The 27,509-nt window shown below is 40.3% G+C and overlaps 1 protein-coding gene across 1 annotated transcript; it reads right to left on the reverse strand.

Annotated features, from left to right (window-relative positions):
- Positions 1-1,193: 1,193 nt before the first annotated feature.
- LOC124259019 (neural cell adhesion molecule L1-like protein) lies at positions 1,194-27,509 on the reverse strand. Its single transcript, XM_046693092.1, has 14 exons — positions 27,384-27,509; positions 26,058-26,160; positions 25,095-25,200; positions 12,859-13,052; positions 11,936-12,121; positions 11,455-11,592; positions 10,647-10,743; positions 9,719-9,909; positions 8,702-8,854; positions 7,850-7,987; positions 7,046-7,360; positions 5,903-6,034; positions 3,724-3,808; positions 1,194-2,807 (listed from the first exon to the last, which is right to left on the reverse strand). Exons 2-14 carry the CDS (start codon positions 26,116-26,118, stop codon positions 2,765-2,767), a joined length of 1,839 nt encoding a protein of 612 aa, XP_046549048.1. The 5' UTR covers positions 26,119-26,160; positions 27,384-27,509; the 3' UTR covers positions 1,194-2,764.

Here is a 27,509-nt window from a genome sequence, read left to right on the forward strand (position 1 = left end):
CTCAGACTCTGACAGTGCATGGATACAGTGGACCAACATAACCTCACCCTCCGACACTGCATGGCTATAGTGGACCAACATAACCTCACCCTCCGACACTGCGTGGCTATAGTGGACCAACATACTTTCACACCCTGACACTGCACGGTTACATTGGACCAACATAACCTCACCGTCAGACACTGCATGGCTACAGTGGACCAACATAACCTCACACTCTGACACTCCATGGCTACAGAGGACCAACATAAACTCACCATCCGACACTGCATGGCTACAGTGGACCAACATAACCTCACCCTCCGACACTGCTTGGACCAACATACCTTCACACCCTGACACTGCATGGCTACAGTGGACCAACATAACCTCACCCTCCGACACTGCTTGGACCAACATAACCTCACCCTCCGACACTGCTCGGACCAACATAACCTCACCCTCCGACACTGCATGGCTACATTCGACCAACATAACCTCACCCTCCGACACTGCTTGCACCAACATAACTTCACACCCTGACACTGCATGGCTACATTGGACCAACATAACCTCACCCTCCGACACTGCTTGGACCAACATTACCTCACTCTCCGACACTGCATGGCTACATTGGACCAACATACCTTCACACCCTGACACTACATGACCACGATGATGGACCAGCTTAATCCACACTCTCAGAGTCAGGCACCTAATCGCCAGGACACAAAATCAGCGATCTAACCCACTCAGCCACTACAGCTTCCACAAAATGGAAGTCTGATACCTGGTAGCCAAGATCACGTACTTTGTGTACCCCTGTGACAAATGGAAATTGCTTCCATGACCGGAATGATCAATACACGATGCCTTATAGAAAATGATCAAATGCAACATATGGTATATTTTGTTACTTTTCTCAGTGAACTACTTTGTGCAATTCCAAATTTAACATATGTTGCATTTGACCATTTCTAAAATGCATTGTGGATTTATAAGTGGCCAGGCGTACGCTGTTTTCGTAATCAACGTGTGAATATTTAAATTTGGTTACATCGGTTTCTTATAAACGTGTTCCGTCGAATTTAGAAAGGAACCCAAACCCCACTAGCCTCAAGAAACATTTTGCAGTTATCTCTTCACTTGTAGAAAGTAAGCGAATTGGAAATTCTCGGCCCAATCGCCCGTAATTACTAACGATGAAAAACAAATTTTGAACAACAAATTTTATTGAAGAAAGTCTCTGAAACACAAGTTCTAACTGAGAATACTGTACAATCACTGTGGCAATGCAATTAAAACTGTCATTAAGCTTTATGAAAAAGGAATTAAATCAAAGAAATTAACAATATACATTTGAAATGAGGAAATAACATCATATAACGTTCATCCTAACTGAAAAACTCGAGAGCGTAATCAGTCTCGCTTTTCGTCCGAAACAGATCCTGCCCTACTAAACACTTCTGACACAATAATAACGATGGATGTTGAACAAACCAATGATTGGTGTGGTAAACAATTATTCACGTCTCTATAGTACAGGGTCAGACAAGCCACCTTCGCTTGTCTGTTCTTTATCCAGCCACTAAAGAATGTTCCAGTCATATAGCGGCGGTCTTTAATAGTCCACTCTAGACCAGACAATCCTGTGACTGACATCATGAGCATCAATTTACAACTCCGTTTGTCGCCTCTTATGACAAGCATGGGTTACCGAGGGTCGGGTCCCACCTGGATCTTCACCGGTCAACCACGCCAACAAGCATAACCACCCAACTGTTTAAATGTACACGATAGGAGGAAAAAAACATCATGCTATTGCGTAGCATCGCTAATACTGTTAAAAAGCAACATGTTACATAAAGCAAATTTCTCTCAATGTCCACGATAAATGCGGAAATAGTATCTGTAAGTAAAACATGTCTCTCTATGAAGTATGAATACTTCCTGCATGCTCTTCAATACACAAGCAACTGGGAACTGTGGCTCCCATGAGGGAGCTCAACATAGGAACGCAGTTCCTTTCCGCAGGTTAACACTTCAGTACACACGTTTACTGTGACAGTCATAACATAATCCTCTGGTTATAGTTAAGCACCATAACATAAAATGGACCTATATACAGCAAATATGGTACATATATCGACTTCAATAGTCGCACATAACAGGCTGAATTGTAAATCAATATCTAAAAATAGGAATAAACATTCAGAATATATTGAGAACAGCAACAAATGATGAATTAAAAAACCTTACAATCCCAATCAACTTGCATCAATATAGACAACCTTTATGGATAACGCCTTCCTTTATTTCTTGCGTCCGACGTCTCTGTACAGATTTTGTTTGACAACGGTACACGGTGTTATCCACAAAGGTTGTCGAAATTGTACTTTCTAACTTCTAAAATCCCTCAAGACGACATCAACTTGCATCCTCTTGCACTGTGGATCATTACTGGGTTAAACAAATGAGTTCATAGTGGAGAATGTCATGATAATGATGCTCACATCATGTGACATCACAAATGGCCATGTTGGCACTTTGAACTCTTCACATCATACATATGAATGTCTCACAATATGTCTCCGAGATGTACGAGTTGAAAGTTTGTGCACATCTCCTAAGCTCTTGCTTTGTAATTACAGGCTCATTCATTTCACAGCATCCAGAACACCCCCTGCTCATATTGGGGTGTTGAACTGCAATATCGCAAAGTAATGTCGAGGGATAATACAACAACTCCCCTTGACCAAACTTGTGGTGTAAATTGGACACAAAACTACATATTCTCATTGATCTTTCCATCAAAAGGGTCAGTGTACCTGAAAACACAAGAGAATCAGCGAATCAGTTATCTGGAGTACCCGTGAAGATCCGGGTTGGAACTGTTCTTCAGCAACACATGCTTGTTGAAAGAGACGACTATCGTGATCGTAAGGTGAGACTCGGGAGCACCTTTAGAATCCATCACCATGATGTGTGAGGTAGTAATAACCCGAAGTAACGTGACCATCACTCAGGCGCTCCTTCATTGAACACACTAATGCAAATGTTTCTTCCAGAGCGGGGATTCGAACTCACGAAGGTTCGGATTTAAAGTACTGCTCTCTACCGATTGAACTACGGGGCCTCGATAACAGAGGGTTTTAAATTTAGGGTCATACTTGCCGTGTGTTTCGAGCTGGAAGTTGGTTTGCTAATAGTAATATTAGTATGATGGAATGCTTGAAATTGACTTATCGTTGGAATCGTACTCAAATGGACGCCCAGATTTAGTATGGTTTTTCCTCGACAACAACTTGTGACTGGTACAATTTACTATTCTGCGTATCTATGATCACCGTAGTCGTGGTATGTGTGGGCGCACTATTCTGCGTATCTATGATCACCGTAGTCGTGGTATGTGTGTTGGCGCACTATTCTGCGTATCTATGATCACCTGCGTATCTATGATCACCGTAGTCGTGGTATGTGTGGGTGCGCTATTCTGCGTATCTATGATCACCGTAGTCGTGGTATGTGTGGGCGCGCTATTCTGCGTTTATACTATCACCGTAGTCGTGGTATGTGTGGGTGCGCTATTCTGCGTATCTATGATCACCGTAGTCGTGGTATGTTTGGGCGCGCTATTCTGCGTTAATACTATTACCGTAGTCGTGGTATGTGTGGGCGCGCTATTCTGCGTATTACCGTAATCTTGGTATGTGTTGGCGCGCTATTCTGGATCTGTATACTCACTCTATTTTCGTCACTTCCTGGAACTTCCCCTCCTGAATATCTTTGTCCGGTTGAAGATATGTCGCATCGAGTTCAGTCTTATAAACTGGAACAAGTTGGTTCACATAATTTAGTAAATTGCACGACTTAAGGGCTCGTTAATAGAGTCTTATAGTTTGGCTTGGTTCATTGTTGACAAAAGAAGAAGAACTTTCTTTCCAGACGACATTTTATCATTATTTAACCCTACTGTAGTTTTTGGCGCACATGTTTTTTCCCGCCCTATATTCACACTTCACTGTAGACGTAAATCGGATAATCAGTCGCCGTGTTCACAGCACATTTTGAAGATATTTCATTGTAAACAATATCTTGAAGACATATACGCCTATACGTAGGAAAACACATAAAAAGAGCGTACATGTCGACTTTCCCTGAATTTCTGACTTGCAAGAACATTTGATTGAATTCCACTAACTTTGTGAAAAATATAGAACGTCAGTGCAAAGCAATACCGAGTCTTATCTATCCTCACAAGCAGATTCCATTTGGTGTAAAAGACACACTAGTTGTGAAACATATACGAAGCACGTCCTGCTCTACCGGAAGCACCCGCCATTCCCACAATTTGTGGAAAACCCCTCCATAGTATTTACGGCTCGTCGCGGCACAGCACTACTGTAGTCCTGCCTTGCAACGGTTTCTTGAAAATAAGCCACAGAATCATGTGTTCGATGAAAAGGAAATGAGGTTGTTAGGTTTGCATTACGACTAGTGTCTAGAATTTCAGAGATTCCGCTGCGTACAAGACTTAATAAAGAAAAACGTTTTGGAAATAGATTTGTTTCACATCATTGTAGGGGTCAGTGTTAATATTTTGAACCAGACATTTCGTTTGTAGTTGACTCAGCACAGATACATGCTACTGAACCTATGATGAAACTCGGGGACTTCAGCCCATCACAGGGGCGGATACATCTTTTCGAGAAAGGGGTGTGGGTGTTGGGGGGTTTGCACAGTTCCATCTCACCCGTTTTACGAGAGTTTCAATGGTCATTTAATAAACTTTCAGGACAAAAGCGGCAGTGCGCACCCTTCCATCCCACCCCCACCCTCTGGAGCCGCCTATGCAACAGCAGAATCATCGACCAGTTCAAGTAAATATAAAACGCCAGTGTACAAGAATACACCAAAAACGTCGCTATCAAGGTGATAAAGAAGCTGTTCATCAATATAATACTGCCTACTTCTAAATGCCTCTCAAAGAAGTTCAGAATACCCAGACTTGTCTATCCTCACAGTTTCCATTTGGAGTAAAGGGCAAAATGTACAGATGTAAGCAGTACGCCAAATGTCTGAAATGAAGAGTTATTCCCCTTTGATTGTTCAATAGCGCTTGTTTGAATATTTGACCTTGAGTTTAAGATTCTTTGTGTCCGCTATCACATCGCTGTGACTTCCATAATGTAAGAAGCTCTGTTATGCCAGCTATAAAGTTTCGCTGTGACTATATTATATTCCTGCAAGCATGATCCTTAGATGTAACGACCCGTGAATATTCGGGTTCGAATTGGTCTTCAGCAACCCATGCTCGTCGTAAGAGGCGACTAACGGGTTCGGATGGGTCAGGCAGGCTGACGTGGTTGACACACGCCATTGTATCCCAACTGCGTAGATCGATGCTCTTGCTGTTGATCTGGATTGTCTAGTCCAGACTCGATGATTTACCGACCGCCGCCATACAGCCGGAATATTGCTGAATGCGGCGTAAAACTAAACTAACTCACTCACTCACTAAGATGTAACTTTTTCGACCGTTGTCCGAACGCTTTTAACAATATTCCATAAACATCCCTGCCGTCGACACCAATGACACCAAAGATGGACGTCACACACGGGGGTATGGAAACCGAGTTTTCGGGGTGGCGACAATTGTTTTCCCAAAACCATAGAAATCTGTGGTGAAAGCGAAGTCCATTGTCCTTCCCACTGTATATCATTAGAATGTATTAATATATATGACTATCGTCACGATATGGCTGAAATACTGCCGATGTGACTTTAAATATTAACTTACTCATTACTATCAAATAATGAGCACAGGTGTAGTGTACGAGAAAAGGTGGGCGTATTCTCATCTACCAGCGGCAGCAATCACCAACCCGTTGATTTCATTGAGAAAACAGCTGAAACTACGTACTTTTGTAGGCTCCCTCATCCTGCCTTCTGGACATGATGACGGAGACAACAACGATGACCAGTATCACGACGAACATGGCCACCATGACTATCACCCACCACGGGAAGCCTGCTGCTTGTAACACAGCCGGTGCTGCAATGGTAGAGAATGAACTAAAGCATGCACCTACAGAGATACTGCTAATGTAAACACCATGCTAGTCAATAAGCTGGAGTGATGATGTCAACGTGACACTGTGACATCGCTTAACATCTGTGATGCTCTGGGACAATGATATAGTTCAGGTTGGATGGAAATACATTGGAAGGAATAAATATTATACATTTTTGAATCCCACATATAATTATAGTTTCGTAGTAACAAAATTGTATTTAATAGGCAACTGCAAATTTCAACATGTTTTATAAAGCTATACAACCTGCATTGACATGTGTTACAAAAACCTAGGTTCAGAAGCCTTAAGAACATTAAGCGAAGACTCCATCTCAATTGCTTCACTTTCCCACAAAACGTGTCATTAAGCAAACCTTCCCATCCTCTGATAATGGAACCTGTCTTGAGACATGGAACCATCTCAGAACGCACAACAGGTTCACCAGGAGTACATCTAGTAAGAGCATGACTAGATTTGTACATGTCTCTCAGAACTGTCTCATGACGTTAAAGGCATCGTGTCTGGAAGTGAGGTGAAATGGGGTTTAACGTCGTACTTTATTTCGCTCATATGACGACGTGCATGCGTGTGTATGTGTGGCTGCTTGTACTAGCCCAGACTAAGCTGGTTTTATAATGCTAGCTCAATGCGATAACATGCCTCAGTTAAGCATGAATACCCACTCAGACACATTATACTGACTCTGAGCCGACCAGTCCTTGTTTTACCCATTAATGCCGAGCGCCAGGCAGGGAACAACAGGTACCATATTTTAACGTATTTTGATGTGACGCGGCTGGGGATCGAACCCGCGACCTTCCTCTTTCCGGGCGGACGCTCTAACCACTACATCACGGAGGCGGACCCGTGTCTGGACGTCACACAAGTACCAAAGGGGGGAAAACTCATCCTATCCATCCAAGAGATATAAGACACATGCTTGGCACAACAGACATAATGATAGCATTCCAGTGTTTATGCATACAAACCTGGATCGCGCCGAGGAACAACCGTAATGACTACAGAGCGATTTGCAAAGTCGTGGTACAGCAGACTGGTGTAGTTTCCATGAATCTGTTCGTACTCCTCATCGCTCAGACTTGTGGTGTTGATGTAGGTTTGGTTTGTGGCGTCGTCGTAGGTCACATATGGAGGTAGCTCTGTGTAATAGGTTTGAGTCTTGAATTCCCATCTGTACCTGAGGGTCATGCCCGGGTCTGTGGTTCCCCTCACAGTCAGGTTCACCAGATCACCTTTCATGATGGCCTGCCTAAGTAGAGGCTGGGTAGTCACTATGATGGGTTCTGAAAGTAGGTTTAAACATGATGTCATAACTTGATATACTTCCTTGGTACTGTACATGTAAATGACTAAGATCGTATTAACGAAGGGAATTCTTTCTATAAGCTAATCACTCAATACATGCACTATGATGAGTGGAGTGTATTTTTAAAGAAGGTTTTATTTGTATCTTAGCAGTTTGCGTCCGTCATTGTGGGAAGAGTGTACAAAGAAACTATTTCTAACATAGCATACACAATCAGATCTGTGGCCGGGGGTTGTTAACTGCATATTGTATTCACCTGATACAAAATTACTCTAAAACTTTAAAGAATATATAAGTGTGAGATTACAAAATGATGGTCCTATCCTATAAAACATGTTGGAATCTCAGGTTATGACTCCAAACAGAACTCGCACAAAAGTGATTTCTTAGTTTACAGTGACAAATCACTGTATTTTGAAAAAACTATTACGATCAGATACGGTGAATTATTAACGAGGCGACTTACTGATGACGTTGAGACAACCATTGGAAAACACGGAACCCACGTCGTTTGTGATCTGACACTGGAAACACATGATGTCATCAGGCTTGGTCAGCTGAGTCACAGTCAGGACTCGACCCTTCTCACTGAAGAGGAAGTTACCTGCGACAAGAGAGAGATAATCGACCATATATCAGGGCAATGACGGTGATATCATCACGGGGGGTACGTGAGAAGGTAGTAGGGTTACTTCAAAGGTACTTGTGCATTGTAGGGGTGGTTGGGTAGGCTAGTGGTTAAAGCGTTCGCCGATAGATAGGTTTCTTTGCTATGGTTAATGATATGTAAAATGCAGGGTGTTGCGATACTTTTGTCCGTGTGTATAGTTATTACAACTGATATCTGAAGTTTAAAACAACAGACACATAAGAGTTCCAATCATTGTACTTGTCTGATGTTCATTTAAGTCATTCCGATGGGTTTAGTTAATATTGCCGTTTATTTCTTGCAATGACAGTTTTCTTTTGATCTAGTTAGTAACAATTTCATGTCAGTTTATCCTCTCTTGAAAGTGATTGAATTTAGTTTTACGCCGCACTCAGCAATATTCCAGCTATATGGCGGCGGTCTGTAAATAATCGAGTCTGGACCGGACAATCCATTGATCAACAGCATGAGCATAGATCTACGCAATTGGGATACGATGACATGTGTCAACCAAGATCACTTTACTCGCTACTTAAAACAAGTATGGGTTACTGAAGACCAAATCCAACCCGGATCTTCACGGGTTCCTCTCTTCAAAAGAATCTTGTCAATGACTGCCGATAAGGATCGTTCCTTTTTTCATTGACACTTACTTTATCGGATATTTACCTGTGTTTCCTTCTATTTTCTCCCAATTCTTGTACCATACTGGAGGTTTCAAAGCTGTCTCGCCGATAGATGGGCGGGCCTTGCAGGTGAAGGAAGCGTCTTTACCCTCCTGCACGGTCAGGTTAGTGATGGCCTTTTCCCATATAGGAGCAGCTGCAGAAAGTATTAACTTAATTCAGCCTTAACACACAAAATATCTTGAATAATTGTCTGCTGTACACAACTACTTATCTTGCCTCACACATAAATGTCGTTTTCTGATTGGCTGAGCACTCTTCTATTATTTTCAATGTATCCCGCTTACTAGCCAGTAACATTTTCTATGTACCACGCTGGGAATGCCAAACTCATTTGGTACTTCGTAGTAGTAATTCTTTATCTCGAATAACATTGAACCACGTATGATGTACGGAAATTACCGATATTTTGCGAATGCAAATCGATGGACGGGAGATAACTCTAAATTTGTTTTTCTTGTCGTCTTGTCTTGTACTCCATACTGTGATCCGATACCCGTGCTTCAAACAGTTCAAAATTACCATGGAGGTGTTCGGTAAGATAAATACGTTGTTCACTGGTCCCTCGAGGCCCATGGGTTGATGTAGGGTACATCGAGGGTACATCAGCCCATGTCCCCCTCGGGACCAGTGAACAACTTATAATGTCACCACTATGAAAATGTAATGTTGAGTTAAGTGAATCATTGAACACCTGTATTAGAACTTTGAAGTAACTTCAAGTATAATTGTTTTGAAACACATATGCACTTCACCGGGTCCATGCTTGACCAGATTTTGCTGAAACTTGGGCTTTCTGGATATTTCAGTCATTCAATCGCTTATCCGAAGGAAATATTCACTACCTTAACATTACATTTTTCACGCCATTCATAAGATGAGAGAATGCTGGCATTGTAACCTGCCGTCGTCAACAAGATTGATAGAAGTGACTTGAATTCTATTACAATAGAATGGTAACCTGTAGCGTCGTTATGTCAGACAATCAAGGGATATATACATTTTACGTCCAGGAAGATGGTCGCCTCAGCTTCACCCTGAGCATTCTCCCCTTTGCATCTGTAGTTGCCTTCGTCCTTCTCTGTTATTTTCGTGATCTTCAGTTTCATGTTGTGGCCATCCATTTGGTATTTCGTTCCGGGACTGATGGGTTCATTCTTCGTGTCAAACCAGTAGATTGATGGTCGGGGGCTTCAACGATAAGTGAACATGTATTAACTGAATAGTGGTTCATCGCATCTGCACATCGCGTAAACCATCAAATAGCAGCACACACTAATGCGACATATATTGATATTTTGTATTTACAAATTTAAAGAAAGTTGGCAACCAAAACAACTAAGACCAGCGATAAAAGACTAGAAAATGTCATTCCAACCGAAATCTCCGGGAATACTTATATTTATTACAATAATTACTTAGGTATTATGCTGTTTCAATTACATACACCCAAACGCAAAAAATACCATCAGGATCCTTCAAACTTGAGGTGCCAAAACGAATATTCAATTAAGAGACGAAAAAACGGCAAGGGTGTTGTATGTCAGTCAGTATATAGGGTCCATACGAGGCATAATGTGGCATCGGGAAAATCTCAACGAGTCTGTATGATACATGTCTTCAACTACAGTAAGGGCATAAGGTTAAACATTGTACAACGGTCCTTGTAATCTGAACATCAAAGCTGTAATTTGCCAAACTAAATAAAACCTTTCGATGAATGATACTATCTTCATTATTTCAAGGCAAACGCTGATGAGAAAGGATAAGATCTACGAAATGATGAAATGCATAGCGACATCTTTGACTTGGTTATTTTCTGTCATAGAAAGTAAACCTGAGCCGTGGCACGTTGGTACTAAGTAACTTCACATCTCTGTAACTCCCATGACAAACACAACACACATTCACGTCTGGACGCTACTCACTATCCGCTGAAAACACACTCCAGATCTGCGGTTTGACCAATTGGGAATTCTGCAGGGTTGGTTTGGAACTGTTTCTTTGGCTTCCTTTCACGTGAACCTGACACAGAGAGGCAACAAGGAAATAAGATACCCTTGAACTCACCTGCGACATATAGGAACTGAAGTTATGGGTGACTATATGTGAGTGAGTGAGTTGAGTTTTACGTCGCACTCAGCAATATTCCAGCTATATGGCGGCGGTGTGTAAATAATCGAGCCTGGACCAGACAATCCAGTGATCAACAGCAGGAACATCGATATGCACAATTGGGAACCAATGACATGTGTCAACCAAGTCAGTGAGCCTGACCACCCGATCCCGTTAGTCGCCTCTTACGACAAGCATGGGTTACTGAAGATCAATATTCTAACCCGGATCTTCACGGGTAGACTATATGTGAATTCTGTTTTATGTATCAAATTGTGTTACTTCTAATTGAAAGTGAAAACTTACGACGGCTTGCTTTAATCAGTCAAAATGATCTACAAGCATTGCTTGTCTTTGTAACTGTCATGTTGAGTCTCAGTCAATACTATTTTAAAATATGTTGTTTTTAGCAGCAATATTCTAGCTATATCACCAAAGCCTTGACATAATAAGATCTTGGGAAGGCGAACCAGTGGGAAATAGCATTAACAACGTCCAATTTCTCTTGGGGCCAATGACAGACATTCAACCAAGTCAGTGACCCTGACCGCCCTATTACTAAGGACTATTCATACATGCATACGGAAGAACAGTTCTGTTCCAGAATCCCAGTAAACGTACCAGTGTGTTTTGTAACTGTCAGTCTCTTAGGATTTCCAAGTTTGATGTATTCCCGAACTTTGTTATAGATGGCACAGTTATAGACATCATCATCACTCGTCTTGTCACTTACTTCCACGTAGATGAAATGTAGTGTACCTTCACCAACATACAGCGTCATATCTTCACATGTGAAACATTGGCAAAGTATAACTGCTACTGATTCAATTCAAATATCTTACAACAGCGTATTTTCTTTTGGTTAAGGTTTGCGTACAAATATAAATCAACGCTTGACCTGTATCAGTGAAAACATTTTGAATGCAGAAATATATAATTTATGAATGTAATCAATGTCATGCATTTGTTAAGAGCTCAAAACCCTTTGCCTTTCAGATGGTCTTTTGGTGAAATTTCTCCTACTCATGATTGAATTTATTTTGATTAAATTCACGTAATATGACATAATGAGAATCAGTTGACAGATACGAGACACACATACCCCTCTCGTCAATGTAGGTTCTGTCACTTGCTTGCAACTGATCAGCGCTTGAAGATTTCAGAAACCAGCTGAATGGATGTTTGGGGTCCCCCTGTGTAACATTGTTACATTCCAGTTTGGCATAATCCCCCTCTGTCGCCCGAACATCTTTAATGTCGTCGCTTTCGGACCAACCGGTGGCTTGTTCTTAAAATATGCAGAGACAAATATAAGATTTATATCTCACGAGGGTCCTTTCATTATATGGGTGAACCCTTGGCTATGGGAGATTTGATTTCCAGTACACCCACAAGGCACCCTCTTCTGCTGTCCGCTTTTAAACAATCCTCCATTGTAAAGAAATTCAATTTGTGCTTGGTTTATTTTGCATAAATATCTTTGTTTTATATGTGTACATCAAACTTTACGTACGATTCTGTTCTTTCCTCTCCTGTTATTTTTCACTTGGCTAGTTACTATGACGACCAACTCAAATATCCTCAAAATGTACGAGCAGTGTTTGGCTTTGTAACGTTTGGGGTCTGAAGATAATGGGGTCCTCAACATCATAATAATACCGGGGAGTTCCTCATGCTAACTGCTCTTTTTTAATAGATGCAAGCATAAACGAAAAACAGCTATGCAATTTGTAATTCCTTCAAGCCAGTAGCTCCACTTATCTCTCCCTGTTCACTCAGCAGTTGACATTAAGAAGTACACGGAGTGCGTCAATAAGAACCGCTGTGGCAGGAATTTATTTCACTTTAGAATGTCACAGGATAGAATCAATCTTGTGTGACCTGATCCTAGAACTAACTGGCTGTTAACGGAAAAGATCATGAAAGAGAAAGGTAAATATTATCGATGAATAATAAAAGAGTGCAGGGATGCTGCATGGAAATATAACCTCGCGATAGGATCTCTGAAAAATGAGTTCAACTCACGGATTTCCTTCAAGCTGATAGCAGGTGAAATGGCTAACGGGGATACTCCTTGGCTGATGTTGTTTGTCGCCCCACATCGGTAGTCTCCGGCTTCCCTTCGGGAAAAGTCGGGTATTTCCAGGACGCCACTGTCAGCATTTACTTTCTGATACTTGCCTGACTCAATCTCCTTCCCGTCCACGTACCATTTGTATCTGGAGAGAGAAATTGGAATACAGAAGACATGTATAAGATGATTTTCACCGATGGCACATCTACCTGACTAGTGACTACACATACTTTATCCCTTCTAGGAGTATCCATCTTTCTCTGTTTGTGACTGATGTGTGATATATATCATAAGCGGATCCAGAGGGGGTTGGGTGTGGGGGGTGTGGGGTGTGTGTGCAGGGGTGCGCACCCCCCCTTTTGTGCTGAAAGTTTGTTAATTGACTATTGAAATTCGGGTAAAAATGAAGTGTGCACCCCTCCTTTTCTCAATAGTGTGCACCCCCCCTTTCTCAAAAAGCTGTATCCGCCCCTGTATATCTGCATATGCACTCATTTTAGCTTCCTTTTGATGCAATAAAAGAGTTATTATCCCTTACGACTCGCCTGAAATCGATAACTGAAACTTCGAGGCGAACACTTGCTACAAATGGAATGTAAACGATTGTCGCACGCGGTGCTATCGGTGTTTGCCGAACTGTTTCAATCAATGTTATGTGTAGGATATTCGTAAAGAGCCAAGGGACATATCTCTATGGGGTTCGCTTTAAATAATGTTCGGCCGGTAGAGGGCACGAGTGTCGATTTAATGCAACGTTACACTAAATCATTTGAACTTTTAAAAATTAATATTGTAATCTAAATACGTATTGTTTTTTTAAAAAGGTCACATGCAACCAAAAAATCAAACATAATTAAAACACAATTATCACTTATTCATGACATATAATATACATTGCCGGTTATGAAAAAACATATAAACAAAATTATAAGCCTACAATCGCAAATCAAAAGTGCAATATTGTGTACTTGGGTTTACTTCCCAAGAAACGAAGCAGCCGGGCTACCGAACCCAGTCAGAGCGGGTGGGTGTGCACTCAAGTGTAACTGCAGGTTCATTTCCAGAATCCCTCACGGCTCATTGTGTGTGTATATATAGAGATGTTGGGTTTTGTAAATACATGCTCATTTTTTGTGTTTAACATTTTGCAATCAACAGACATCATAACATGTCATGTGTTCAAGTATCACACCTGCCTGTCTGTGTAATTACATAATGTGACAGAGACCGAACTCGGGCCATACATCAATGCGTTTTGTTTATGGTGTATAGCCTGATTGGTGTTAAGTTCAAATTGCATGTGGTCAGTGATAGCAGCTGTGTATTGAATATTGTCATTAGCAAACAGGCAGGCAGACACACAGGTGTCAATAAAACAAGACATTGAGTTTTGTCTGTGACAACGACATATCTATATCACAGTTAGAAATTCTGTCAACGCTAAATAATGACATTGCTTTTAAGTATCGAACTGAGAAAGTGACTCGGTAAGAAGAACGTGTGGTGAAATAGACAAATGAAATTATATAAACAGTTTATTTACTGTCAAAACATATAAAAAGCTCGCGGCTGTGAGATATCAACAAAACATTAGAAAAATAGCTCACACCAATGCCTTCACCGAGTATTCACCGGACAACCCGCTTCCAAGCTGCGCGAACCTATTTCACTGCGCACGTGCTATGAGCGCAGCCCAGCTGTTGAAACCAGTTTTCCCCCGAAAAGTCGGGGGAAAATTAGTGAAATGTTTGAACTCCGATTTCGCGCGGGTTTTTTCATCGCGTTATTTTTCAACTTTATAAGTTGAATTTGCATTTTTGACGGTTTGTTTCGGTAAGTCCATACCGAAAGGTATCAGAATCTGCAAAGTTGTGTTTTACGTTGCATGTGACGTTTAATAAATTATGTCGCAGCTTCCCTGAGGGCTGATAGTATTATTGAGAGAAATGCATTATTTGTTTCTAGAGAAGTGTGGTGTGATAAAGTGCCTTTAACGTAACAAGCTCTCTAAGCACGGTTTCGTAAGGAGTATAATGGCTATGTGAGCAATGGTTATCTCCCCTCTGAATAGTACAACCGAAAGTGGTGTAAATCCAAATCAAGAAACAAAATATGGACCAATAAGAACTTTGAACCAACGATTGGAGGTTTGGTGTTACAGCAATGGACATTATTTCCGTTATTTCAGGGTGTCTGCTTGATGTGGGGTTAGATACCAGAGGAGTGTATGTGTATTCAATCAGAGTTGGGTGCTACGCACAGCAGAATGGACCGTCTAAAACGACAAGTCAAAGCATATCATCTGAGTGAGTGAGTGAGTTAAAATTTAACGTCACATCGGCAATATTGCAGCCATATCGTGACGAGAACAGTTGATATCAATATTCAAATCAATAAATGTATAACATAAAAACCTGCCATGGAAGGACAGTAAAACTAGCAACTGAAGGTCGATCACCATCCTAAGGACCATGGAGACTTACAGTATCTTGTTTGTCATCTGATTCAAATGTTGTACACGGGAAATTAATGGAAACGCAAAGACATGATATGTATATATTAAAAAGCTACCAAGCTGTTCTTAAAGCCAAATGGTTAACATTTTTTTTCTTTAGGTCTAAGCATTATTTCACATGTTTTAAAATAGGTAATACAACCTCGGTATCACTCAAAACGATGGATTCAAAAGGAATAAGAATACAAAATATTTTGTGAACAGGAAGAAAGAAGTCATGATCTACAAAAAGTGTGTCGGGTCACTCAGTGATGCCTAGGCGAGGTAGCCTAGTGGTTAAAGCGTTCGCTCGTCATGCCGAAGACCCGGGTTTGATTCCCCACATGGGATAGTATGTGTGAAGCCCATTTCTGGTGTCCCCCGCCGTTATATTGCTGGAATATTGCTAAAAGCAGCGTAAAACTAAACTCACAAGAAGACACATACATAAGAAAACACCTATTTATTGGAATGAAAGTTTTCTGCGTAAATCGATAAAACGAGCGAACAAGTCGATTTTTGACTTGCACGGACTTTTCGAGTTAATGCAGATGTAACTCTTCCCTCATTCCTAAGATATTGAAGGCTTTGCAAACTTTGTGCGTGTGCGTGTATTTGTATATTATGGAATCCAAGACGTCGAGATATTGTTTTACAACAAGTAACTTCCATGGATTTACTGTAACTTTTTATGTTGTTTTTACGCATGAATGGTAGCGATCGTAGGTTAGAACTCCCGACAGAACGTGCCAAACACATATTCCAAGAAGGAAAACAAAACAATTATGTAAATCGATAATTAAGATGTTTTCTAAGAAGGAAGCGAGGAGCAAAACTCGAATATTCTAAAGTGATATGACCCGGACGATGAAAATGAGTCAGATTTATTAACATTGCGAAAGAAACAAGTCTCACGTCCTTGTAACAAGGATGTTATACTCTACATATTCAATTGGAAACTCGCACGTCATCATAAGGGCTGTTTGTGTTATCTATGTTTTCGAATATACTGTTGTTCTTGTTAAATCTGACATAATATTGGTTAGATTCCTGTACTTGACGGTAAATCCCGATACTAGGGACCCCAGTAAGGGCAGCATTTATATTTTCTGTGTTTTTCATCGCCCGACCGACCCTTCTAATTTTATTGCCGAACAAAAAACAAACAAAATCAAAACAAAAAAAACACACAAAAAAACCCCAAAAACAAAAAATCCCAACAAAACAACAATAAAAACAACAACAACATAAAACACAACCCTTTTTTTCATTCCAACACCGCCGCCTCGTCATATAGAACATTCATCTTTCTTTTAATCAGTCGTTGCCACACGTTAAAAAAACGCGAGAAATTGTATTACAATAAATGAGAATCAAGAACATTATTCATTATTTTCTTTATCTCGACCGACCGACCGACCGACCCATGTTCAGAATTTGGTGGCTACGTGAAACACATTAAAAAATGAGGCCCTAAGTGTATAGAGTAATAATATCAATATGAAATGTCGACTATGTCCTTTCCTATTCCTTTGGAGTAGTTGACTGGACAAAACAAGACATCCAGAGTCTTGACCGCCTGACCAGAAGGATCATGTCTGATAACAGAGCCCACCACCCTCGTTCCTCTCTCAATCGTTTATATATGCCAATCAATTCTGGAGGTTGGGGTTTGATTAATGTGGAGGCTCTTCATGATAGAATTTTAGTGTGTACATTTGTACATATTTATTTATCGGATGATCCTCTGGTGATGCATGTCAAGACTCATGATGAAAGCAAGGAATTCCACAGCTCCTTTAAGCGTGCCAATGTTGTTGGACAGAATCTGAAATTTGAGGTTGATTTTGTCGATGGAGTTGTATTGATGGACGGTACAGCGATGGGAGTAAACCAGGTGAAGTCCTTCACCAAGTCTGCCTAGAGTCGGTATTTTGTGGAGAAGCTTTCTGAGAAGCCATTGCATCGTGTGTACATGCAGTGTGTGGAACAGAATAGCAATCCCACCGACTCCTTCACCTGGATGAAGTCGGCTGGTCTTAAATGTGAAACTGAGGGCTTCCTTTTTGCTGCTCAGGACCAGTCACTTCCCACTCGTAATCGCCTAAATGTGATTCTTAAAGAGAATATTAACATGAAATGTCGACTTTGCAATGAATTAATAGAGACTGTCCAACGCCTTGTCAGTGGATGCCCTTCCTTGGCACAAACAGCATATCTTAAACGACATGATGGCATGGCTCGTTGCTTTTACTACCGTCTCCGACATGCCTGTGGCTTTGACTCCGAGGTCCACCCATGGTACGACCCTGAACATGTCCAGGACGTCAAACCTCTGTGGAATAGGCCCATATACAGCCTGAGGAGAATTCCAGCCAACAAACCTGATCTTGTCCTTTTTGATAAAGCCAATGAATTTATATATATCATTGAATTTTCTGTCCCTTTTGACAGCAATGTGATTAGCAAGATTCAGGAAAAGTATACTAAGTATGCGGACCTCGCCTTTGAAATGTCTCGCTTGCATCCCAAGTACACTGTCGTCAGGCTCCCCATTGTTCTCGGTGCCCTAGGTTTGGTACCTCCTGATCTCATGGCGCAGATCAGGAGAGTGCCCGGGTTCTCCACCGGGAGTACAGCCCTTCTGACACTCTGGGTAATGCAGAAGGCTGCAGTGTTGGGGAGCCTTCATATTCTCCGGAAAGTTCTTGGTGGGTTCGACTAGGCAGCGTTTCCTGGGAGAAGTCCCATTCACTGTCTGGGCTGCGTGTAGAGGGGGCGAGGGCCCTGAGCTGATGATGAGCCTTACCAGCCTGACTGTGCCAGGATCACCCGAACCCTCTTTGCTGCATATTATCTTTAATCTGTAAAACATAATAATCTATTTATAAAGCGCCTAATATCCACCATAGAGATGCTCTGTGGCGCTGTGACAATATTGGGGAAGGAAAAAGTTCATATAACTTTACAGAAAGGCAGCAGTGAATAGATTGGTCTTTAGCAGAGATTTAAAAGTTTCTTTCGATGAAGTCTTTCTGATTTCCTTTGGAAAAGAGTGCCACAGTTTATGGCTGGCAAAGAGAAGGTTCGGTTAGACAATTGGTTTGGAGATCTGTGTTGGGTGAGGAGAAAGTCAGAGGAGGATCGGAGACTTCACTGAGGTACATACACGGAGACGAGATGTTTCAGATAGTCAGGAAAGTTATCGTTGTAGAGGCAGTCATGAGGCAGAGAATGGGGATTTTGAAGGTAATTCTTGCAGAAATGGGGAGCCAGTGTAGAGACTGTAGTACTGGGGTGATATGGTCATGACGATGAGTGTGGGTGATACATCTGGAAGCAGAATTTTGGATTCTTTGTAGTTTCTGGAGTGATTTAGTAGAGAGGTTGGCATATAGTGAATTACAGTTGTCAAGTTTGGAAGTGACAAGACTCTGCATCAGAAGTTAACAAGTGTCAGTATCAAGGTAGTGGCGGACATTGCTGAAATTATGGATGTTGTAGTAGCAGGCTCTACTGATGGAGGTAATCCATGGACATGTTGGAATCAAGGATGACACCAAAATTTCTGGCACTTTCTGATGGTAGGATGTCTGTGTCACCAATACGAAGTGAATGTGATGGCAAAGCAGTCTTCAACTTTATAAGCTGATGTTTGGAGCCAATGAGAAGGGATTCCGTCTTCTCCTCATTCAACATCAAATAGTTGGAGCTCATCCACGATTTGATTTCATGAATGCAGAGCTCAAGTTTGTTGATATTGAGTGAAACATCTTTTGATTCAATAGCAATGTAGAGTTGCGTATCATCCGCATATATGTGGAAACCAATGACATGCCTCCTGATAATTTCACCAATTGTGAGATTGGTGAGACTCTGTGTTTACAACATTATATCATCGATACAGGGACTCACCGGATCTCCCTGCACGTGTGCCTAACCACCAACACGTGTGCGGAATGTGCTGGTGATTAGAAAAAACCCGCGTTAACTGTCCTTGGGGGATTAACGGTTCTCATGCCACCCTTACAAATGTTGAACGTGAACGTGCAATCGCCATGCTCCAGGCTCGCCAGTCCACTGTGGCTGTTGCACGTGTGATGAGATGCAGTAGACGGACAATTCACCACCTGTTCAGGTGTCACATAACTGCTCTGACCATACGAACCCGCTTACGCGCTGCCCATCTTCGTGCCCGACGTCCTTATGTTTGGCCAATTCTAACATAGGTAAACCGTAATGAACGTTTACGCTTGGCATAGTTGCACGCTGGAACCAGAGCCAATGAAGTAGGGTTGTGTTTAGCGACGAATCACGTTTTACGCTGCGATTTGCCGACGGATGAATGCGAGCGTAGCGTAGGGGCAGTGAGCGTCACCCCCAGTGATGCACGCAAGAAGTTGATTCGATTTCGTGGCGGAAAGCGTAATGGTTTGGAGAACTTTCTGCGGGAACGAGCGATCACGTCTTTACGTAATTCGTGGAAACATCAGTGCAGCGGGATATCGTGACCAACTCCTTGTCCCAGCGTTGGTGCTTTTCATGGTTTCTCATGGTCCTGACCTCTAATTCCAACATATCAATGCAGCTCCACACACAGCTGTTTTGACGCAAAATGCGGGTATTGAGTGGCCATCGAGATCCCCTCCCCAATCACTTCGAACAGATATGGGATACTCTTGTAGGAAGTCTTCGTGCCTCGATACGGCAACCCCAGAATGTTCAAGAGCCGGGCGCCATGTTGGTACAGCAATGGCGCAGGTTGCCTAATTCTATGGATGCGGGGCAGTCAATGTGTACAATTACACACTTACGTATGTGATTACAGATCGCTCTATAAGATACGTGTAAGAATATTAAACGCGATATTATTTCATATTTGTTTTTTTAACGTACTGATCTCGTGTGTTTGTTATGCCACTTACGCCAACGTTTATATTCTAACATATGATCGTTATATTAATTCTTAGTCTCTTTTGAGGAGGAACACCAATGTAAAGTTATTTGGCATGAGGTACACAGTCTGTAACCACGTGTCGTATGCATCCTTGTTGGAAGCAGGTAATAATGTTTACAGCTGAGGATGCTCCCCTTCAAGTTTGGTGCGAATGTCTACATATTGTGGATATCTTGTATGTACTTTCATGTGGTTTGTCGTCATCGACGGAAACCACAGTGTAAATCATGGGCTCATCACGCCAAGAGTTCGGTTTGATTGTCCATGTGGGTACATCATGAAACCCATTTCTCAATCACCCACTGCATAATTCACTCACTCGCCAGCCATCAGCTATGGGTTATAGTGAAAACAGACCCCAGCGGAAACGGCCAATTTTTTTTCGAGAAAACGGCCACCGCTGCTAGAGAAAACAGCCTCTTGGCCAAGAGAAAACGGCCATTATATATAACAGAAACTACATGTATTTTATTTTGCTTTTGATCATCTCTATATCAATATCATAACAAGAAGGCAGCGACAATGATAACATAATAATGGTAAAGATTTAGGTTGTACATCTACAAGTGGTATTTATGTATTATACTGTTTGCTGCAGAATGCTCGTCAAACCACTCTTCATGTGTACTAAAGAGATAAATAAACAGGATAAATAATAACTCTGTCTATCAAAAAGTAGTATTTCATGTTTTTCTTAAAGAGATATAAGTGGGCGCCGGTTGGCTGATCAGGAGCAAGGGTGTTTGTCATCAAGTCTTTTAAACAGTAGCGGAAAGGATTATTTCGGGCTTGCGCCTTCACCCGTCAACAGTTAATTATTCAATAAACACGAGAAAATGTTATCATTACTCAGTTGTTGTAGGTGAAAGTATTAGATAAGATGATCTATTAAATCTTTTGTCAACCTGTTTTCTTACTTTCTCGTCAGTCGGTACACAGGGATTAGCGGGATGATTGGATATCTTGACCTGACTCACGGTGACTCGTGATACAAATCTAAATTAATTAAATTTAAAACACTTCAACTATAGGTGACAATACAATATATCAACATTATATAGATGGCCTACAACTGAAGGTAGATCACCATACAAGGGACCATGGCAGAACTAAAAGAACAAAAGTTGGAATTACTTAAAACAGACTTCACATTTGATGTAATTAAATTTCAGTATAAACACTGCCATATTTGTGGTTTGTTCATTGTAACTATCGAAACAACCAATCAATCTTCAAAGGTTAAACCGTTATGGATATCGAAACAACCAATCAATCTTCAAAGGTTAAACCGCTATGGATATTGAAACAACCAATCAATCTTCAAAGGTTAAACCGCTATGGATATTGAAACAACCAATCAATCTTCAAAGGTTAAACAGCTATGGATATTGAAACAACCAATCAATCTTCAAAGGTTAAACAGCTATGGATATCGAAACAACCAATGAATCTTCAAAGATTAAACCGTTATGGATATCGAAACAACCAATCAATCTTCAAAGGTTAAACCGCTATGGATATCGAAACAACCAATCAATCTTCAAAGGTTAAACCGCTATGGATATCGAAATCAATCAATCTTCAAAGGTTAAACCGTTATGGATGTTGAAACAACCAATGAATCTTCAAAGGTTAAACAGCTATGGATATCGAAACAACAAATCAATCTTCAAAGGTTAAACCGTTATGGATATCGAAACAACCAATCAATCTTCAAAGGTTAAACCGTTATGGATATCGAAACAACCAATCAATCTTCAAAGGTTAAACCGTTATGGATATCGAAACAACCAATCAATCTTCAAAGGTTAAACCGCTATGGATATCGAAATCAATCAATCTTCAAAGGTTAAACCGTTATGGATGTTGAAACAACCAATCAATCTTCAAAGGTTAAACAGCTATGGATATCGAAACAACCAATCAATATTCAAAGGTTAAACCGTTATGGATATCGAAACAACCAATCAATATTCAAAGGTTAAACCGCTATGGATATCGAAACAACCAATCAATCTTCAAAGGTTAAACAGCTATGGATATCGAAACAACCAATCAATATTCAAAGGTTAAACCGTTATGGATATCGAAACAACCAATAGATCTTCAAAGGTTAAACCGTTATGGATATCGAAACAACCAATCAATCTTCAAAGGTTAAACAGTTATGGATATCGAAATCAATCAATCTTCAAAGGTTAAACCGTTATGGATATCGAAACAACCAATGAATCTTCAAAGATTAAACCGTTATGGATATCGAAACAACCAATCAATCTTCAAAGGTTAAACCGTTATGGATATCGAAACAACCAATCAATCTTCAAAGGTTAAACCGCTATGGATATCGAAACAACCAATTAATCTTCAAAGGTTAAACCGCTATGGATATCGAAACAACCAATGAATCTTCAAAGGTTAAGCCGCTATAGATATTGAAACAACCAATCAATCTTCAAAGGTTAAACCGTTATGGATATCGAAACAACCAATCAATCTTCAAAGGTTAAACCGCTATGGATATCGAAACAACAAATCAATCTTCAAAGATTAAACCGCTATGGATATCGAAACAACCAATCAATCTTCAAAGATTAAACCGTTATGGATATCGAAACAACCAATCAATCTTCAAAGGTTAAACCGTTATGGATATTGAAACAACCAATCAATCTTCAAAGGTTAAACCGCTATGGATATCGAAACAACCAATGAATCTTCAAAGGTTAAACTGCTCTGGATATCGAAACAACAAATCAATATTCAAAGGTTAAACCGTTATGGATATCGAAACAACCAATCAATCTTCAAAGGTTAAACAGCTATGGATATCGAAACAACCAATGAATCTTCAAAGATTAAACCGTTATGGATATCGAAACAACAAATCAATCTTCAAAGGTTAAACCGCTATGGATATCGAAACAACCAATCAATCTTCAAAGGTTAAACCGCTATGGATATCGAAATCAATCAATCTTCAAAGGTTAAACCGTTATGGATGTTGAAACAACCAATCAATCTTCAAAGGTTAAACAGCTATGGATATCGAAACAACAAATCAATCTTCAAAGGTTAAACCGTTATGGATATCGAAACAACCAATCAATCTTCAAAGGTTAAACCGTTATGGATATCGAAACAACCAATCAATCTTCAAAGGTTAAACCATTATGGATATCGAAACAACCAATCAATCTTCAAAGGTTAAACCGCTATGGATATCGAAATCAATCAATCTTCAAAGGTTAAACCGTTATGGATATCGAAACAACCAATCAATCTTCAAAGGTTAAACCGTTATGGATATCGAAACAACCAATCAATCTTCAAAGGTTAAACCGTTATGGATATCGAAACAACCAATCAATCTTCAAAGGTTAAACCGTTATGGATATCGAAACAACCAATCAATCTTCAAAGGTTAAACCGCTATGGATATCGAAACAACCAATCAATCTTCAAAGGTTAAACAGCTATGGATATCAAAACAACCAATCAATATTCAAAGGTTAAACCGTTATGGATATCGAAACAACCAATCGATCTTCAAAGGTTAAACCGTTATGGATATCGAAACAACCAATCAATCTTCAAAGGTTAAACAGCTATGGATATCGAAATCAATCAATCTTCAAAGGTTAAACCGTTATGGATATCGAAACAACCAATGAATCTTCAAAGATTAAACCGTTATGGATATCGAAACAACCAATCAATCTTCAAAGGTTAAACCGTTATGGATATCGAAACAACCAATCAATCTTCAAAGGTTAAACCGCTATGGATATCGAAACAACCAATTAATCTTCAAAGGTTAAACCGCTATGGATATCGAAACAACCAATCAATCTTCAAAGGTTAAGCCGCTATAGATATTGAAACAACCAATCAATCTTCAAAGGTTAAACCGTTATGGATATCGAAACAACCAATCAATCTTCAAAGGTTAAACCATTATGGATATTGAAACAACCAATCAATCTTCAAAGGTTAAACCGCTATGGATATCGAAATCAATCAATCTTCAAAGGTTAAACCGCTATGGATATCGAAACAACCAATGAATCTTCAAAGGTTAAACTGCTCTGGATATCGAAACAACAAATCAATATTCAAAGGTTAAACCGTTATGGATATCGAAACAACCTATCAATCTTCAAAGGTTAAACAGCTATGGATATCGAAACAACCAATCAATCTTCAAAGGTTAAACAGCTATGGATATCGAAACAACAAATCAATCTTCAAAGGTTAAACCGTTATGGATATCGAAACAACCAATCAATCTTCAAAGGTTAAACCGTTATGGATATCGAAACAACCAATCAATCTTCAAAGGTTAAACCGTTATGGATATCGAAACAACCAATCAATCTTCAAAGGTTAAGCCGCTATAGATATCGAAACAACCAATCAATCTTCAAAGGTTAAACAGCTATGGATATCGAAACAACCAATCAATCTTCAAAGGTTAAACCGCTATGGATATCGAAACAAAAACAATCAATCAATTTTTTTTTAAATATCCGCAGTGAAGTAAATCTCTATCATTTAGTATATATCTAATCATATAATCTCCTTTGATCTTGGTGCAACTATGTTGGCCATATTCTCTAGGCACAGAGGCCGTTTTCTCTATGTTCGGTGGCAGTTTTCTGGGTTTATGGGGTCCCTTTTCGCTGGGGTCCGTTTTCTCCGTATCCCTCAGCTATAATGAAATATTATGTTCTTACTTAGGAGCAGGGTTGCCATCCGCTTTGCATGTGAAGGTGAAGTTCCCATGTTCAACGATGTATTTGATTTGTTGCACTGGAGGATCTGTTATGTCTGGCGGTTTTCCTGTTTCGGAAAAAACGGAAAACCATTTGTCGTCGTCATAAACGTATACAATGTGTGCAATACACATATTGAATCGAATGGACATACAATGTATTACTAGAGTCTATTGGCCGAATGTGTATCAGAAATGCATATTAGAAATAGAAATGTTTTCTTATAACCAATATACAACATTTACTATTAGTAAACACACGGGGGTAATATTCTGTTCATCACATACTGTCTTTCTTAAAATACTTCCAGGGATACGGGTGGCCCGCTCTTCTGAAGACTCTGTAACTCGCTGTGCCAAGTCAGACATTTATGATTGTTCGATTTCCGGTTCGCCTTCTTTATATTTCCTAGATTTGACAGCAAAATACCTTAGTCGTGGGTTTTCAGGACAGTGGAAATTGTCATTCTTTACTCCCACGGTGTACTGACATGCCGTAATATAACTGAAATACTGTTAATATCGGCGTTAAACAAAACTCACTTCTTGACGAGTGTTCACATATTTGATAACAAAATATATCCTAGGGGCGGATACAGCTTTTTGAGAAGGGGTGTGGGGTGGATGTTGGTGTGCACACTCTTGAGAAGAGGGGAGGGTGCACACTTCATTCTCACCAGAGTTCCAATGGTCATTTAATAAACTTTCAGGACAAAAGTGGGGAGGGCTCTGGATTCGCCTATGCATTCCGTGATATTGTGATGAAAGCAAAATGTGATTGTTGAGTCATATTTTCCCGATATTTGACGATACTGCAGTGTGCTGAACGTATTCCATAAATAGGAATAACGCACAATTACAAATGAAACAAGTTGCGACAGCAGGAATACGAGTTCCGGAATTACAGTCTGTATGCGAAACTCACCCTGTGAAGCGACGTTGTGTAGTGAAACCAGGAAACAGAACAAAGTGACGGTCGGTGACATTGTGAGGCTGATTCACACACAGGGAAGGTCCTCTCTTGGGGCCTGTTTAAACAGTACAGCAAACTTCAACAGAGAGAACAACTCAGTCACGCAACAAATGCTATGGACACCGTGATACTATATTATACCAAATTTGTAAAATGTATACATTGGCAAAATGACAGAAATACAGGTAAAACGTGTAGGACAATAATGTTCAGTATCGATATATCTATGTAACCAATATAAAAATGTGTGAAATTATTGTATTGCTGTATAAGATGAAAATTACGTACTCCCTCCTTTCTGACTCAGCTGCACTGTGCACAAAGTGCTTTTTGTCTTTGTGCCTGATGCCGTATTCAAAATATTTCCAGACGCCCCTCTTAATCTCGGCCGTCACTCGCAATTAGTGTTATTACGGGTACCCGAGTCGGGTCGGGTAATAGGGGGTCGGGTACCCGGGTAGGAAATTTGGACCCACCCCAGCCCTACCTATTACCATTTTCAGTATTCAAACTGTGGTTGTATGATCTTAGTTTAAGAATATGAAAGTAAACAAATTTTGGGAACAAAGAGATACTTTTCAAAACTGTGTTTTTCCTTGAAATATTTATGATAACTTGCTTTTGGGTTCTGTTCTGTTTCCTTCTACCCGTTTTGTAAAAATGCTATCAATGGTAGATCACATTTCCCCGTACTATCGGTGAATAGGAACTCGGTATAAAGAAGCAGATAGCATGGGTGACTGATAACTGCAGCTTTGTATCAGAATGAAATGGCATACAGTTTTACATATGAAAGTTCTATTCCAAATTCGCCGTATACCATGAAGTTTTGGCATTGAATTACAGAAGCCAGGAGCAAGAATAACAAACTCTGAAAGTGTTTATTTTTAAAATACGATTGAAAAATCCCAAATCTCAGAACTGCGTTTTCTTAATAATGAAAACATGTCATTTGTTGGGTTTTCCGTTAACAATTTTATATATGTTACAAATGTTACATTTCTGTAAACTTTTATTCCCCAATATGCGTCGTTCTCTACAACTTGTGTAGGTATTGTAAAAAGTAAAAAAAGTATGTTTCAGCTTGTGTTTGACATGTCAAAAAACGACAGAGACTTTCAGTTTCCCCTTTAGTAGTTCATCTTGTCCATAAACATATACAAGCTATCAAACAAAATAGCGATAAAACAGCTTGATATTACATGGCGAAGAGGACAGGAAACCATGCCTATCAGCTGTACGCGGATTGTGATAGGGGACTACATTAGTGACACTTACCTGAATATCCAGATTGATTCAGCTAGTCAGATGTTCTCCACTACAAGCTGTTGGTGTCTGGCTGGTCCTAGCGGATACGTTGTTTTCCGTGTGTGCCTGTTAGATAAGGAAAGCATAGTCACCACT

This window comes from Haliotis rubra, unplaced genomic scaffold (genome assembly GCF_003918875.1).
Source record: "Haliotis rubra isolate DU_JTF1 unplaced genomic scaffold, ASM391887v1 Scf707, whole genome shotgun sequence".
Classification (NCBI taxonomy): domain Eukaryota; kingdom Metazoa; phylum Mollusca; class Gastropoda; order Lepetellida; family Haliotidae; genus Haliotis; species Haliotis rubra.

Bases quoted from the DNA above. Each gene is read 5' to 3' on its own strand.
- LOC124259019 (XM_046693092.1), bottom strand. From the start codon at position 26,118: ATGTCACCGACCGTCACTTTGTTCTGTTTCCTGGTTTCACTACACAAC. The intron at 6,035-7,045 runs GTTTGTATGCAT...CTACCATTGCAG, and splicing joins TGTTCCTCGGCGCGATCCAG to CACCGGCTGTGTTACAAGCA. The intron at 3,809-5,902 runs GTACGTAGTTTC...AACTTGTTCCAG, and splicing joins GGATGAGGGAGCCTACAAAA to TTTATAAGACTGAACTCGAT.